This window comes from Thalassophryne amazonica, chromosome 14 (assembly GCF_902500255.1).
Source record: "Thalassophryne amazonica chromosome 14, fThaAma1.1, whole genome shotgun sequence".
NCBI classification, from domain to species: Eukaryota; Metazoa; Chordata; class Actinopteri; order Batrachoidiformes; family Batrachoididae; genus Thalassophryne; species Thalassophryne amazonica.
In genome coordinates this window covers 86,586,413-86,603,517 of record NC_047116.1, presented here as the reverse complement: position 1 = coordinate 86,603,517, position 17,105 = coordinate 86,586,413, and the positions used below count along the sequence as shown (strand labels likewise).

The 17,105-nt window shown below is 39.9% G+C and overlaps 1 protein-coding gene across 1 annotated transcript in view; it reads right to left on the bottom strand.

The window, feature by feature from the left end:
* The window catches only part of LOC117524612 (actin-related protein 3), a 40,767-nt gene that overhangs the window by 12,369 nt on the left and 11,293 nt on the right, over positions 1-17,105 (bottom strand). Inside the window, exons 3-9 of the mRNA XM_034186425.1 lie at positions 12,386-12,510; positions 7,684-7,794; positions 6,783-6,878; positions 6,540-6,647; positions 5,214-5,357; positions 1,614-1,787; positions 1,313-1,405 (exon numbers count right to left, since the gene is read on the bottom strand). Coding sequence (XP_034042316.1) covers positions 1,313-1,405; positions 1,614-1,787; positions 5,214-5,357; positions 6,540-6,647; positions 6,783-6,878; positions 7,684-7,794; positions 12,386-12,510 — 851 coding nt within the window. The remainder of the gene's footprint in view (positions 1-1,312; positions 1,406-1,613; positions 1,788-5,213; positions 5,358-6,539; positions 6,648-6,782; positions 6,879-7,683; positions 7,795-12,385; positions 12,511-17,105) is intronic.

Here is a 17,105-nt window from a genome sequence, read left to right as displayed (position 1 = left end):
CTTTTAAATTCCAAAAATGAGCAAGATGGACAAATGAACATGCAGTGGACAACATATTGGATGTTACTTGATGCAGTTTGGACATAGAGAACAGTGGATTTTTGCAAGATGGTCCCAGCCTGTAGTGTGGACCAAAAAGACTAGCATTCCAAAAATAAGCAAGATGGACAAATAAACGTGTGGTGGACAAGTTATTGGCTATTAAGTGACAGATGAACAGGGATTGATGGTCCACAGCATTCAAAACAATAAAAACATAATTTGTTTTTTTTGTTTTAATCAGCTCTTTAACTTGGGATTTTGTGCATTGTAGTATGCTTTTACTGCTGGTGTTCATCTTTTATTATTGGAGTTTATTTTACAAAATATATAAATTATTAAAAACACCAATAATCTTGTGATTTTTTCAGAATACAAGAAGGACGTTGGAGTATAAGCTGCAGGACTTCACAAGGACCCACAAAAACTGTGACTTATACTAACATATGGTAAATTTATTCAACACTTTTAACAAGAACAAAGATAAAGCAATGCCATCACTGAACACAATCCAAGAATAATATCAATCAATAACCCTGACAAAACTATCACATAGGCACCAATAATCAGAATTTAAAATAAATAAAATCAATTTACACATCTTCATGCAGAATATTACTGGTAATAAAACACAGCAGTCTGTTGTGAAACAGCTGTCAAAACAACAATTACTTCACTCTAGATGATAAAAGAACAACCTGCGATGTACGACATCAGTGTTCAATATTGAGATGATGTTATGATGAACAAATGAACAACCACTAAACCAACATAATTTCTGGTTCTTCCATTTTCCCTGACACACCATAGTTTGACAAAAAACACGAACTCCTACCAGGTTCCCACTCAACTCAAATAAAATCATCTTTTGCAATATGTTTATTACAAAAGATCATATTATGGTGAGGAAAATGCAACTAATTTTGCAGCATTACTTCACTAACTGGTCAAACATATTAAACTGAAATGATGAAAACACAATCAAGCAATCACCATTTTCAAAATTCACCCACTCACTGTTCATGTTTTTTTTTTAACTTGCATGAGTAGCCAAACACCTCCAAGACCAAAATAAGCTCTGTTCCAGCACAGTAAACATCAAGATTTCTCCTACCTGGAGACAAGACTATTCAAGGTCTTTAAAATTTGCAGTGACAGATTGAAAAAGATGTCACAAAGATTCATCACAAATATAAACCTTCATGTACTGTAACATACTATACATTTTGCAGCTGTGTAAAGGTGTCAAGTGGAAAACTGGACACCAGCTTACTTTATAGAGAGGACGCCTGACGTCAATGGGGCAGTTCTGAATGACCTCGTCCACAACCTCAGAGATGGGCTGGGTGAAGTCAGGGTTTGCGAACTGCAATCAAAGAGCACATGTCACTTTGTGATGATGTTTAAAATGTATTATATACAGCACCCATTTCAACATACACACACAGGTATATTTTTCAAAAACAGAGAAGTGCTCAGTCAATTCAGACAATGCATATTAACAACACTGCAACATTAGCACACACAAGCAGTGAGAAATGTTAGCTGAGTGAACTGTCAGGGTTACGACCAACCTCTGGGTGGAAGAAGATCTCAGGCCCCAGGAAGCGCTCGTAGCCAACATCAATAGTGAACTCCTTCTTACTGATGGCGTTGATGCCGGTGTACTGCTTAATCCATTTGGAGCCATCTGTGTCATACTTATTGAACTCTTTGACTAGGTCTGGGCACACGTAGCTAAACCGCTCCTGATGGGGAGGAAGCAACATAAACTCTGATCAGTGTCTGAAACAACAGGAAGTAAAGCGCATGTATTAGAGCACATATGCTATGCACCGATGGTAACATCATCTCAATGTACCAGGTTGTTCAATGTGGTGCAGCTACTTCAAACATGTTTCAGTGACAGTAAATGATTTTTTTCATTACTTACAATTCTGTTCGGAGACTAACATACATCTGTGGTGGGGGGGGGGGGGGGGGGGGGGGGGGTGACAGCAGATCAATAGCAGGATACCAGCTCTGCTACAACCCCTGGCAAAAATTATGGAATCACCGGCCTCGGGGGATGTTCATTCAGTTGTTTAATTTTGTAGAAAAAAAGCAGATCTCACACGACACAAAACTAAAGTCATTTCAAATGGCAACTTTCTGGCTTTAAGAAACACTATAAGAAATCAAGAAAAAAAGATTGTGGCAGTCAGTAACGGTTACTTTTTTAGACAAAGCAGAGGAAAAAAATATGGAATCACTCAATTCTGAGGAAAAAATTATGGAATCACCCTGTAAATTTTCATTCACAAAACTAACACCTGCATCAAATCAGATCTGCTCGTTAGTCTGCATCTAAAAAGGAATGATCACACCTTGGAGAGCTGTTGCACCAAGTGGACTGACATGAATCATGGCTCCAACACGAGAGATGTCAGTTGAAACAAAGGAGAGGATTATCAAACTCTTAAAGAGAGTAAATCATCATGCAATGTTGCAAAAGATGTTGGTTGTTCACAGTCAGCTGTGTCTAAACTCAGGACCAAATACAAAAAACATGGGAAGGTTGTTAAAGGCAAACATACTGGTAGACCAAGGAAGACATCAAAGTGTCAAGACAGAAAACTTAAAGCAATATGTCTCAAAAATCCAAAAATGCACAACAAAACAAATGAGGAACGAATGGGAGGAAACTGGAGTCAACGTCTGTGACCGAACTGTAAGAAACCGCCTAAAGGAAATGGGATTTACATACAGAAAAGCTAAACAAAAGCCATCATTAACACCTAAACAGAATAAACAAGGTTACAATGGGCTAAGGAAAAGCAATCGTGGACTGTGGATGACTGGATGAATGTCATGTTCAGTGATGAATCTCAAATCTGCATTGGGCAAGGTGATGATGCTGGAACTTTTGTTTGGTGCCGTTCCAATGAGATTTATAAAGATGATTGCCTGAAGAGAACATCTAAATTTCCACAGTCATTGATGATATGGGGCTGCATGTCAGGTAAAGGCACTGGGGAGATGGCTGTCATTACATCATCAATAAATGCACAAGTTTACGTTGATATTTTGGACAATTGAAAGGATGTTTGGGGGATGATGAAATCATTTTTCAAGATGATAATGCATCTTGCCATAGAGCAAAAACTGTGAAAACATTCCTTGCAAAAAGACACATAGGATCAAATGTCATGGCATAGGGTCAATGTCAACGAGCAGATCTGATTTGATGCAGGTTTTAGTTTGGGGGATGGAAATTTACAGGGTGATTCCATAATTTATTCCTCAGAATTGAGTGATTCCATATTTTTTTCCTCTGCTTGATCTAAAAAAGTAACCGTTACTGACTGCCACAATCTTTTTTTCTTGATTTCTTATAGTGTTTCTTAAAGCCAGAAAGTTGCCATTTGAAATGACTTTAGTTTTGTGTCATGTCTGTGATCTGCTTTTTTTCCACAAAATTAAACAACTGAATGAACATCCTCCAAGGCCGGTGATTCCATAATTTTTGCCAGGGGTTGTATACGTATAACTGGCAGACCAATACTGCCATCTGGTGTCATGATTTATAAAAATAAGCAGCAATGTCATTTGCAGTGTTCTCAAACTTTTTCAGACCACAGATCACTTAACCAATTTAAAAAAAAGAAAAGTATAAAACTGAAGATTCCTAATGTGACCTTCATGATGACAGCCACTGTGCAGCACACAAATGTGCCCAAGCAGATGGTGGTGAAAAGGTTAGTGATGCTGAAACTGTGATCCTAAACTGAGTATTTTTAAATATGAAAAATACTTGTGTATTTTTGGATCACTGATAAATTTCATTAAACCCTATGTGCCATCATGTGCTCCTGCACTCTTAATGCAATATTACTGTGTGTCCCAAGGATAAAGTAGAGATCTGCAGTCCACAGCTCTTGCAAACTGTTATCCTGTTCTATGGAACACTTTGCCAAATGATATTAGACAGTCTAATTCTGAGGAGGCTTTTAACTAAGTTACGTGTGTTCTCCATAATGTGGGGCAGGGGTGGTGGCCAAGTGGTTAAATGTGCTTTTCCCCCCCCAGAGTGGATGGTTCCCAGTTCAAGGTCACCCCTGCCCAATCTCTGTGTAAAGTGGAGTTCCATCAGGAAGGGTATCCGTTGAAAAACCTGTGCAAAATCAACATGCAGATCCACCTCAGATCTGCTGTGGCAACCCCAGGAACCCCGAGTTAAGCAACAAGGAAGCCAAAGGGACTTACTTATTGTTCTCCCTAACTTATAATCATGAGTAGTTCCGTTAGTGTTGTGTTTTAACAGTGCTAAGCGTTTGTCTGAACATGTACCTGACAGCCCACAACTGGCATTTACATTTTTATGTTGCCTTGCATCGAAGTGTAAGGTTAAAGTTTGCTTGCTAGCAATCTCTGGCATTCAATGTTCGCCTTCACTGCGAGTCCAGTGGCTCTTCAACACAGTCGTGGCACAACGGCCAAAGAAGGCCACTTATCAGCCGGGTCCGAAAACACTGATGAAATCTGGGGAGTAGGTTGTGTTCCTGTGGGAGGAAACGGCTGTAATGGGGAGGCGTTGCGTTCACAAGATTCCAGGGTTCTCACCAGGATTTTTTTCATAGCATAGGGGATAACTAAGAGGCGCATACCCACGCAACGAGCGTTACAGGCACGGGTATTGTAGGAGGGTCCGGGGGCATCCCCCTGAGAAAATTTTGAAATTTATAACCCTTTGAAATACTATTTCATGCATTTTGAAGGCCATTTTGTGTTGCTATTTGGGCACGTTAAATAACGTGCAACATGTTCTTTAAAAAAAGAAAGAGGAGAAAAAAAAAAAAAAAACTGCACAAGGGGCCAAATCACAGCAAGAACCCTGGATTCCATGATGGAACGACAGACAGATGAATCCTAAAATTCAGTGTGGCGGGGCTAAAAAACAAAGCCACTTGACTGCCAATATTATAGTAACTAAACCTTAGAAAATTACACAAAACTGTGCTTTGTCACATCTGCTCTGATCTGCTGTTTCTCAGGTGTGTATCGGTAAAATGTCTAATATCTAATCTGATCACATTTCACACCAATGTCTTGTCATATTGGTGGAGGGGAAAACTAACAGCAAAGGAGTGTAACCATTTCCTCTTCAGTAAAAGCTGTTAACTGGAGTCACCTACCTTGACTGCCTTGGCCGTCTCCAGAGACTGCTCCGGCGGGATGCCCACCTCCCTCTCCCTCAGCAGCTGCTGAGTAAAGTAGGTGATGTCGCGTCCTGCGATGGGGATGTGTTTTATACAGCTACCAATAACATACCCTTCAGCCTTAGAGACAGGTAGAGAAGTACATGGAGAAGAAAAAGATGGGAAGCAAATATTACATGATGTTTTAGAGGTCTGTTTTTTGATATCTGAATTAAAAGCAAATATGAACACCATCTCCTTTTGTTGAACTGGGGCGACGGTTCATCTTTCGGCAGGACAATGACCCTAAGCACACAGCAAAGACATCAAAGGAGTGGCTTCAGGACAACTCTGTGAATGTCCTTGAGTGGACCAGCCAGAGCCCAGACCTGAATCCGATTAAACATCTCTGGAGAGGTCTGAAAATGGCTGTGCACCGACGCTCCCCATCCAACCTGATGGAGCTTCAAAGGTGCTGCAAAGAGGAATGAGCAAAACTGCCCAAAGACAGGTGCCCCAAGCTTGTTGCATCATGTTCAAGAAGACTTGAGGCTGTAATTGCTGTCAAAAGTGCATAAACAAAGTATTACGTAAAGGGTGTGAATACTTATGCGCACGTGATTTTAGTTTTTTTTTTTTTTTTTTATTTAATAAATTTGCAAAAATTTCAGAAAAACATTTTTCATGTTGTCATTATGGGGTGTTGTGAGTAGAATTTTGAGGGAAAAAATTTATTTACTCCATTTTAGAATAAGGCTGTAACATAAAAGGTGGTAAAAGTGAAGCGCTGTGAATACTTTCTGGATGTACTGCACTGTTTAAACAGTATCCTCACTGCTGTGTTTATGTTATTTTATGTGCACACTCAGCACTGGCCACAGAAGTGCTGATCCAACCACACAAAGTCCAAGTTCAATCTGAAAGCATTTCCTACCAGACCACTTCTTTCCGACCTCTGAATTAACTTGACCCATATTTTCCCCAAACTAGTCACTGAAGAAGCAGAGAGGTGGAACTTTAATTTTTTTTTTCCAAAAAAACAAAAAAACAAAAAAAATAACTTCTACATTGGACACTCAGTTTTTAAAAAGCAGAGAATAAACAGCAATAAATGTCTTCAGCTACTGTGGGCGACATTTTGAAAACTATACGTCACAAGTGTAGAATAACCTGAAGCCTGTTATGAATTTGAACATAATCGAGGTCAACAGCGCCGAGTCATTAAAGATGAAGATTGCAGCGGGTGTGAGGTAAACATTCACACTGTTTGTAACAGCGTAGTGTGCCCGCTGGTGTATGTGTGTCTGTCAGTCTGTAACTCACCACAGGAATGACGTGTGTCACACCATCGCCACTGTCAATGACAGTTCCTGTCAGCGTTCGCTCTCCCACCTGTCTGGACGTCCAGGAGGCTGCTAGAGCAAGAACAGCCTAACACACACGAGAAAATGTTCACACGGAATAACAGGGCTTTCACTCAGATAACAATAATGTATCTGTCATTCGTGGTAATACTGCACATTATACTTCATTCACAGACTCGTCATCCTGTGATGCGAGACCAACCTGCACTGCGATGTACAGCCCAGGCACGTTGAAGGATTCAAACATGATCTCAGCCGTGTACTCTCGGTTCTCTGGGGTGTTCAGAGGAGGCTCTGTCTGCAAAAAGAAAACAAGTGCACACACAAATTTGTAAGAGATGCACACAAGCAACAGTGGCCTCTACAATCCTACGATTAGCAACAAGGCATCATAAATACTATGGTAATATGCCTGCATGAAGAAGGCCAGATGTGTTCCACTGTGTCAACAAACATCACGATTTAAAATGTTTAGTTGGCTGAATGGATAGTTTTAAACAAAATAAATGACAGGGAATATTCAGACAGGAATATACAGATTGAAACTATGAAAAACTGCTCATGTGGTCATGTCAGGTCAGTCTGAGAGTGTCCGCTGGACACTACAGAGCTGCCTTATGTCCTGGATGGCAACCACCCAAGCAGACAACCAGTCCATCCTCACATCTCAAAATTAAGATCTGTCATTGCCAGGTGAAGCCTGGGTGTCGCCTTCACCTTCTCCAAGCACTGGAATCCTCAACATGAAGGCACCTGTGCCCTGGATAATGCAGAGAAGCATGACACGTGGCCACAATGGCACAGTTGATGCTCCCTCACAATACAAGTGATAGTCCTCGTCTTAGTAATAACTTCAGAAAGAGTTGATGTACTAGGATAAGATTTAAACATTTGGGGATCAATAATCTTCCCTAAACAGAAGACCAATAAAACCACAAAAAATGACCTAATCACCTAATAAATAATATTGTTTGCTACTTTCTCCAAGTTACAAGGTCTTGTCTCACACTTTGAAACAGTCACTTCATACAGAGGGAAATCCACTGAGAACAAGCAAAACCTTTAAGAAGTGGAAGGATTGCATTACTTTATTACTCTCTTACCAGGAGGAAGTAATGGTCTTCAGGTTCCGCCCTCAGGTACTTGAAGATGATCTGCTCCATGAAGCGTTCCATTAGATCCCAGTCTTCAACAATACCATGACGGATTGGCCACTGGACCACAAGATTTCAGAGCAAAATAAGAAATGCATACAAGTCAAATATTTTCTAAAACATGCCTTGGGCCATTATTTTAGGAAAGTGATGACATGGAATGTGCATGTTTAACAGAATTTTTTTTATTATTATTTTTTTTTTTACAACATTGCTTTAAAAAGAAAACACCATCACACTAGTCAGGGACACTAATTCCCTATTTGGCATGTTGGACAAACTACTGCTCTAATCACATATTGTTGTAAGATCACATCACATTAAGTAAATGTACACTCAACAAAAATATAAACGCAACACTTTTGGTTTTGCTCTCATTTTGTATGAGATGAACTCAAAGATCTAAAACTTTTTCCACATACACAATATCCCCATTTTCTCTCAAATATTGTTCACAAAACAGGCTAAATCTGTGATAGTGAGCACTTCTCCTTTGCTGAGATAATCCATCCCACCTCACAGGTGTGCCATATCAAGATGCTGATTAGACACCATGATTAGTGCACGTGTGCCTTAGACTGTCCACAATAAAAGGCCACTCTGAAAGGTGCAGTTTTGTTTTATTGGGGGGATACCAGTCAGTATCTGGTGTGACCACCATTTGCCTCATGCAGTGCAACACATCTCCTTCCCATAGAGTTGATCAGGTTGTCAGTTGTGGCCTGTGGAATGTTGGTCCACTCCTCTTCAATGGCTGTGCGAAGTTGCTGGATATTGGCAGGAACTTGTACACGCTGTCGTATACGCCGGTCCAGAGCATCCCAAACATGCTCAATGGGTGACATGTCCGGTGAGTATGCCGGCCATGCAAGAACTGGGACATTTTCAGCTTCGAAGAATTGTGTACAGATCCTTGCAACATGGGGCCGTGCATTATCCTGCTGCAACATGAGGTGATGTTCTTGGATGTATGGCACAACAATGGGCCTCAGGATCTCGTCACGGTATCTCTGTGCATTCAAAATGCCATCAATAAAATGCACCTGTGTTCTTCGTCCATAACAGACGCCTGCCCATACCATAACCCCACCGCCACCATGGGCCACTCGATCCACAACACTGACATCAGAAAACCGCTCACCCACACGACACCACACACGCTGTCTGCCATCTGCCCTGAACAGTGTGAACCGGGATTCATCCGTGAAGAGAACACCTCTCCAACGTGCCAAACACCAGCGAATGTGAGCATTTGCCCACTCAAGTCGGTGACGATGACGAATTGGAGTCAGGTCGAGACCCCGATGAGGATGACGAGCATGCAGATGAGCTTCCCTGAGACGGTTTCTGACAGTTTGTGCAGAAATTCTTTGGTTATGCAAACCGATTGTTTCAGCAGCTGTCCGAGTGGCTGGTCTCAGATGATCTTGGAGGTGAACATGCTGGATGTGGAGGTCCTGGGCTGGTGTGGTTACACGTGGTCTGCGGTTGTGAGGCTGGTTGGATGTACTGCCAAATTCTCTGAAACGCCTTTGGAGATGGCTTATGGTAGAGAAATGAACATTCAATACACGAGCAACAGCTCTGGTTGACATTCCTGCTGTCAGCAGGCCAATTGCACGCTCCCTCAAATCTTGCGACATCTGTGGCATTGTGCTGTGTGATAAAACTGCACCTTTCAGAGTGGCCTTTTATTGTGGGCAGTCTAAGGCACACCTGTGCACTAATCATGGTGTCTAATCAGCTTCTTGATATGGCACACCTGTGAGGTGGGATGGATTATCTCAGCAAAGGAGAAGTGCTCACTATCACAGATTTAGACTGGTTTGTGAACAATATTTCACGGAAATGGTGATATTGTGTATGTGGAAAAAGTTTTAGATCTTTGAGTTCATCTCATACAAAATGGGAGCAAAACCAAAAGTGTTGCGTTTATATTTTTGTTGAGTGTATTTTCAGGAGTATAAGCTACACTTGCGCATAAGTCACATTTACAATTACACGCAAAAAGAAGCAAAATGAATTAATTTGGTACCATTACTTATTTGTAAGTGTACATACAGCAGTAAGGAGCTCAGGTAACGAGCAAATTAATGTTACTATACCAGGCACAAAATGTGAATAACCTACTTTAAGTCATTGAATAGAGACGATCACATGTGACGTACTCATGCAACACAAAAGTTTGAAAATTTTATTTTGTAGTACATTTGTAAAAGATAAACCAAATGGTATTTTCCTTGTTGAGTTTTTCTACAGGACTCAGACACACACACACACTAAAACTCACATATAATGGATTCAGGTGGACCAGCAAATTTTGTCCGCTATCAAATTATATGTATAAAATGGCCAAAATCTGTTTTTTTCCATGTCTGCTGTGGAATAGTACCTTAAAAATCCTAAAGGCTGATTCATGCTTCTCCAGTTCCATGGTCACCATCTATATAACAAATGCTTTAAGTGTAAGCTGACTCAGTTTTAAACGGAAGCTGACAATAACTGAGCCTAATTACAAAGTTTCCTCCCTCCCTCTCGCTTATTTAAAACAAAAAAGGCAGTTTAATGTCATGCTTCTCGTTTCTACTGTAATGAAACTGTAAGTCACACGACAAACCGAACAAGTCTAATAAATAAATCACGATATAATACAAATAAATATGGTACTATAAAAATTTGAGCTCAGTGTCCTGCAGCATTTCCCCTACAAAATTGATGAAATGAACCAATATACCACCAAAACTCGATTTATTTGGATGTCTATCATTTCAGCACAACCACCTTTATTCTGGGTTTCCAATCACACAAACAATCTTCTGTACAGTAGCTGTTTTTTCCTAAGGGATTTGACAGCACACCAAGTGACTCCCCAGTCAGTTGACAACAGAGCCCGCTGTCCTCATCAGTGTTGCCACAGTTACTTTGAAAAAGTAATCCAATTACTGATTACTGATTACTCCTTGAAAAAGTAACTAAGTTAGATTACTAGTTACTTTTTTAGTTACTTTTCCCAGCTGCCGACAACAACCCTCTGCCACCTCAATATGACAATGATACCTGTTTTGCCAAAACTTACTTTATAGTCACCCTTTCTTGACTTCAATGAAAATAAATACTTGTTTTATAAAAAGTAAAATAAAGACCTCTTTCTTGACCTCATATTTAACTGTTGACAGCATTGTAACAGTAAAACTTGCAATTTCGAACCTACATTGTTTATAAATATAACTATTAAATTAATTCTAGCATTTTTCTAACATTTAAATTCTCTCTAAATATTTTACTTGTCGAAATTAATATTATTTTAAGTAGTATTAGTAGTTGTAGTAAAAAAAAAATGCTTCAAAACTGGACCTTTAATCTAGGGGTGTTGTGAGGGGGGCACATCCCTCCCCCACGCCCCCATTCCACCTGGATTCGCCCCTACTTTGGCGTTTGAGCACAAAGAATGGATAACATTTATTTATGCAGAAAATGTGACCAGATTTACAGGTAAGAAAGTTTTATTGCGTTTTCACATCATGTGGTCCTCAGAAAGAGAGTTTAGGTGCATTTGAGTGGAAAATAGTGTTAGTTGTTGACGCGTCGCGGAGGATCAGCTGTTTTAACATGCAGATACGGAGCGGCTCAGCTCAAAATTCTAAATAAAGGAGGAAAAAAAGTATAAAAATGTCTTTGTAAAGCTCAGTGCAGGTGTGCTGATCACCGTGCTTTAAGAGGAGACGACGAGTCGAGCAGCTGCAAAAAACCGCGGATGAAAAGCTCACAGCTCACTTAAAGTGGGCAGCTCAGTCAAACCCCGACCTCCTGCCCACAGACCAAGTTTAATGCTGCTATCAACCCACAATGAAAAATAATAGTAACGCACAGTGACATGGAAAAGTAACTTTAATCTGATTACTGATTTGGAAAGATTAACGCATTAGATTACTCGTTACTAAAAAAAGTGGCCAGATTAGAGTAACGCGTTACCGGCATCACTGGTCCTCATCAATTAAAGTTAGTCAGAGCTTTTAATAGAAAGTAGACATTAAGAGCCTGACATCAAATCCAAGGATTTTAACTCCTGCTGACAAAGCAAAACTTGGACATTACCCTTCTCAAATATATCTGTGCACTGTAGATATTTTTTTCTTCATGACACACTCACTGATCGAGCTGCTAAAACTTCTCAATAATGCTGCACACCAAAGAGCTGCTTTACTGAAGGAAAAGTGTCATTAAAATATATATAAGCTTTGACTCTTAATGTGATCTGCTGGTAAGTTTGTTGGACAGCAGCTTGTTAATCTTGAATCAGGGCTGCTAATTTGACTGACTGGCAACATTCGGCTCAATGTTTTGTGTGGTTTATCATCATGTCTGGAGTTAAATTTTGAAGACAAAAGTAGACTGACATGTCAGTGATTGCTGGGGGATTCTGTAAAGAAATATGTACATTAAATATGGTTAACAGTCAAATATATTGCTTGCACCTATGTAGTTGGTGGTGTTTGCTGATGCTGAAAGTGAGTGATCCTATTCTTCGCGTATTCTTTAATATGGAAAATGCTTGTGTAATTTTCTGTGAAAGGCTGTCAAATATCAAAAATCCATTTGATAACTTTTGTGTGGCTTGGTTCAATGGTTATGGTTAGTCTGGGTCATGCACCTTAGTGGCATACGTGGGCTTGTCTACGGCTTCATCTCCAATGAAGAAATCCAAGTCATCCACCCCCTTCATCATCCTCCGCTGGGCTTGGTCACCAACCTTGGCTGATTCTTTGATGGCAATACCTGACAGAAAAAATTCAGCAGAGAGCAGCAACAGTGATTAGATGTGTGAACTAGTTTTCATACAAAAGTAGATCATCATCTGTTACAATAACAGAAATACTAGAAAGTCATTTAAATTAAAACTAATCACACAGAGACAGTTTGATGTTGGAGTAGCTACGACCAGAGCCACTTGAAACACAAACAATATCAAATATATCAATATCATAGGTTTGAGCATCACATGTGGCACCGTAACCCCAGAAAGAAATGAGTGAATACCACAGAGACAGACAGACACACCTGGTTGGAAAATGGCTCAGCAGCATTTTTTTTCCCCTTTTTATTTTTGTCTCTTAAATTGGAAGACCATATTCAAAGAGTGCTGCAATTCCTACCCTACATGTAGGTTTGTACACACAAATCAAACCTAATACTAGCGATAATGAATTTGTTTAAATTCATTGTTATCATTAATTACACTTTGCTCTGATGCGGTGTGCTGACGCAATCACTCACACAATGTTTTTTAATTGTTTGCGTAATGTTCACGTGAAGTTCACATAATTAATGCGTGATGGAGATTTTGAACGTTTCACGATTTTCTTTGTGCACTTGCACGAAGCCGCCCTCAGTTTACAATGCGTTTCAGACAAGTTTACGCTTGTGCACGACAGAGTGCAGCTCAAAGTCGTGCAAGTGTCAGGGCACCTTTAGATCTTCATTGGGTATCGGCATCCATCCCACTTTGGATGGAGCAGCTCTCATTTCTAGAAATCTGGCCAATTTTCTTAAATCCTCCAAACCGTGACTATCCAGCGTTGGGACCAGGAAGCAGAGTTGTAGTCTTACACACCTCTCTGCAGCTTCTCTCCCCCTGCCATCCCCTCATTACCCCATCCCCGTAGAGACGGTGCCTGCTCCCAGACTACCAATAACCAGCAAAAATCTATTTAAGCATAAAAATTCAAAAAGAAAAAATAATATAGCACCTTCAACTGCACCACAGACTAAAACAGTTAAATGTGGTCTGTTAAACATTAGGTCTCTCTCTTCTAAGTCCCTGTTAGTAAATGATATAATAATTGATCAACATATTGATTTATTCTGCCTTACAGAAACCTGGTTACAGCAGGATGAATATGTTAGCTTAAATGAGTCAACACCCCCGAGTCACACTAACTGTCAGAATGCTCGTAGCACGGGCCGGGGCGGAGGATTAGCATCAATCTTCCATTCCAGCTTATTAATTAATCAAAAACCCAGACAGAGCTTTAATTCATTTGAAAGCTTGTCTCTTAGTCTTGTCCATCCAAATTGGAAGTCCCAAAAACCAGTTTTATTTGTTATTATCTATCATCCACCTGGTCGTTACTGTGAGTTTCTCTGTGAATTTTCAGACCTTTTGTCTGACTTAGTGCTTAGCTCAGATAAGATAATTATAGTGGGCAATTTTAACATCCACACAGATGCTGAGAATGACAGCCTCAACACTGCATTTAATCTATTATTAGACTCTATTGGCTTTGCTCAAAAAGTAAATGAGTCCACCCACCACTTTAATCATATCTTAGATCTTGTTCTGACTTATGGTATGGAAATAGAAGACTTAACAGTATTCCCTGAAAACTCCCTTCTGTCTGATCATTTTTTAATAACATTTACATTTACTCTGATGGACTACCCAGCAGTGGGGAATAAGTTTCATTACACTAGAAGTCTTTCAGAAAGCGCTGTAACTAGGTTTAAGGATATGATTCCTTCTTTATGTTCTCTAATGCCATATACCAACACAGTGCAGAGTAGCTACCTAAACTCTGTAAGGGAGATAGAGTATCTCGTCAATAGTTTTACATCCTCATTGAAGACAACTTTGGATGCTGTAGCTCCTCTGAAAAAGAGAGCTTTAAATCAGAAGTGTCTGAGTCCGTGGTATAACTCACAAACTCGTAGCTTAAAGCAGATAACCCGTAAGTTGGAGAGGAAACGGCGTCTCATTAATTTAGAAGATCTTCACTTAGCCTGGAAAAAGAGTCTGTTGCTCTATAAAAAAGCCCTCCGTAAAGCTAGGACATCTTTCTACTCATCACTAATTGAAGAAAATAAGAACAACCCCAGGTTTCTTTTCAGCACTGTAGCCAGGCTGACAAAGAGTCAGAGCTCTATTGAGCTGAGTATTCCATTAACTTTAACTAGTAATGACTTCATGACTTTCTCTGCTAACAAAATTTTAACTATTAGAGAAAAAATTACTCATAACCATCCCAAAGACGTATCGTTATCTTTGGCTGCTTTCAGTGATGCCGGTATTTGGTTAGACTCTTTCTCTCCGATTGTTCTGTCTGAGTTATTTTCATTAGTTACTTCATCCAAACCATCAACATGTTTATTAGACCCCATTCCTACCAGGCTGCTCAAGGAAGCCCTACCATTATTTAATGCTTCGATCTTAAATTTGATCAATCTATCTTTGTTAGTTGGCTATGTACCACAGGCTTTTAAGGTGGCAGTAATTAAACCATTACTTAAAAAGCCATCACTTGACCCAGCTATCTTAGCTAATTATAGGCCAATCTCCAACCTTCCTTTTCTCTCAAAAATTCTTGAAAGGGTAGTTGTAAAACAGCTAACTGATCATCTGCAGAGGAATGGTCTATTTGAAGAGTTTCAGTCAGGTTTTAGAATTCATCACAGTACAGAAACAGCATTAGTGAAGGTTACAAATGATCTTCTTATGGCCTCGGACAGTGGACTCATCTCTGTGCTTGTTCTGTTAGACCTCAGTGCTGCTTTTGATACTGTTGACCATAAAATTTTATTACAGAGATTAGAGCATGCCATAGGTATTAAAGGCACTGCGCTGCGGTGGTTTGAATCATATTTGTCTAATAGATTACAATTTGTTGATGTAAATGGGGAATCTTCTTCACAGACTAAAGTTAATTATGGAGTTCCACAAGGTTCTGTGCTAGGACCAATTTTATTCACTTTATACATGCTTCCCTTAGGCAGTATTATTAGACGGTATTGCTTAAATTTTCATTGTTACGCAGATGATACCCAGCTTTATCTATCCATGAAGCCAGAGGACACACACCAATTAGCTAAACTGCAGGATTGTCTTACAGACATAAAGACATGGATGACCTCTAATTTCCTGCTTTTAAACTCAGATAAAACTGAAGTTATTGTACTTGGCCCCACAAATCTTAGAAACATGGTGTCTAACCAGATCCTTACTCTGGATGGCATTACCCTGACCTCTAGTAATACTGTGAGAAATCTTGGAGTCATTTTTGATCAGGATATGTCATTCAAAGCGCATATTAAACAAATATGTAGGACTGCTTTTTTGCATTTACGCAATATCTCTAAAATCAGAAAGGTCTTGTCTCAGAGTGATGCTGAAAAACTAATTCATGCATTTATTTCCTCTAGGCTGGACTATTGTAATTCATTATTATCAGGTTGTCCTAAAAGTTCCCTAAAAAGCCTTCAGTTAATTCAAAATGCTGCAGCTAGAGTACTGACGGGGACTAGAAGGAGAGAGCATATCTCACCCATATTGGCCTCTCTTCATTGGCTTCCTGTTAATTCTAGAATAGAATTTAAAATTCTTCTTCTTACTTATAAGGTTTTGAATAATCAGGTCCCATCTTATCTTAGGGACCTCGTAGTACCATATCACCCCAATAGAGCGCTTCGCTCTCAGACTGCAGGCTTACTTGTAGTTCCTAGGGTTTGTAAGAGTAGAATGGGAGGCAGAGCCTTCAGCTTTCAGGCTCCTCTCCTGTGGAACCAGCTCCCAATTCAGATCAGGGAGACAGACACCCTCTCTACTTTTAAGATTAGGCTTAAAACTTTCCTTTTTGCTAAAGCTTATAGTTAGGGCTGGATCAGGTGACCCTGAACCATCCCTTAGTTATGCTGCTATAGACGTAGACTGCTGGGGGGTTCCCATGATGCACTGTTTCTTTCTCTTTTTGCTCTGTATGCACCACTCTGCATTTAATCATTAGTGATCGATCTCTGCTCCCCTCCACAGCATGTCTTTTTCCTGGTTCTCTCCCTCAGCCCCAACCAGTCCCAGCAGAAGACTGCCCCTCCCTGAGCCTGGTTCTGCTGGAGGTTTCTTCCTGTTAAAAGGGAGTTTTTCCTTCCCACTGTAGCCAAGTGCTTGCTCACAGGGGGTCGTTTTGACCGTTGGGGTTTTACATAATTATTGTATGGCCTTGCCTTACAATATAAAGCGCCTTGGGGCAACTGTTTGTTGTGATTTGGCGCTATATAAAAAAATTGATTGAAAAAATTGATTGATTGGGTTCCTTGGACTTTGCCATTGTTCTGAGTATTGGTGAGTCCAATGGGCATTGTCAAGCACATCCTTTTTACTGCCAGTTGTAGTCAATCATAATACCAACGCGGAGTTAATAGGCCTTGGTCTTTTTAGATTATAAAAGACATTGTAGAACATTCAGCACCACTTACTAAAAGATTTAAGTGAATGTGTGCATATATTTGAGTCTGTATGTATCATTTTGACACTGTGTGGATTAGAGAAGATCCAAAATAAATTAATACTTGTGCATCCAATTCTTGTTTGTTCATCATTAATG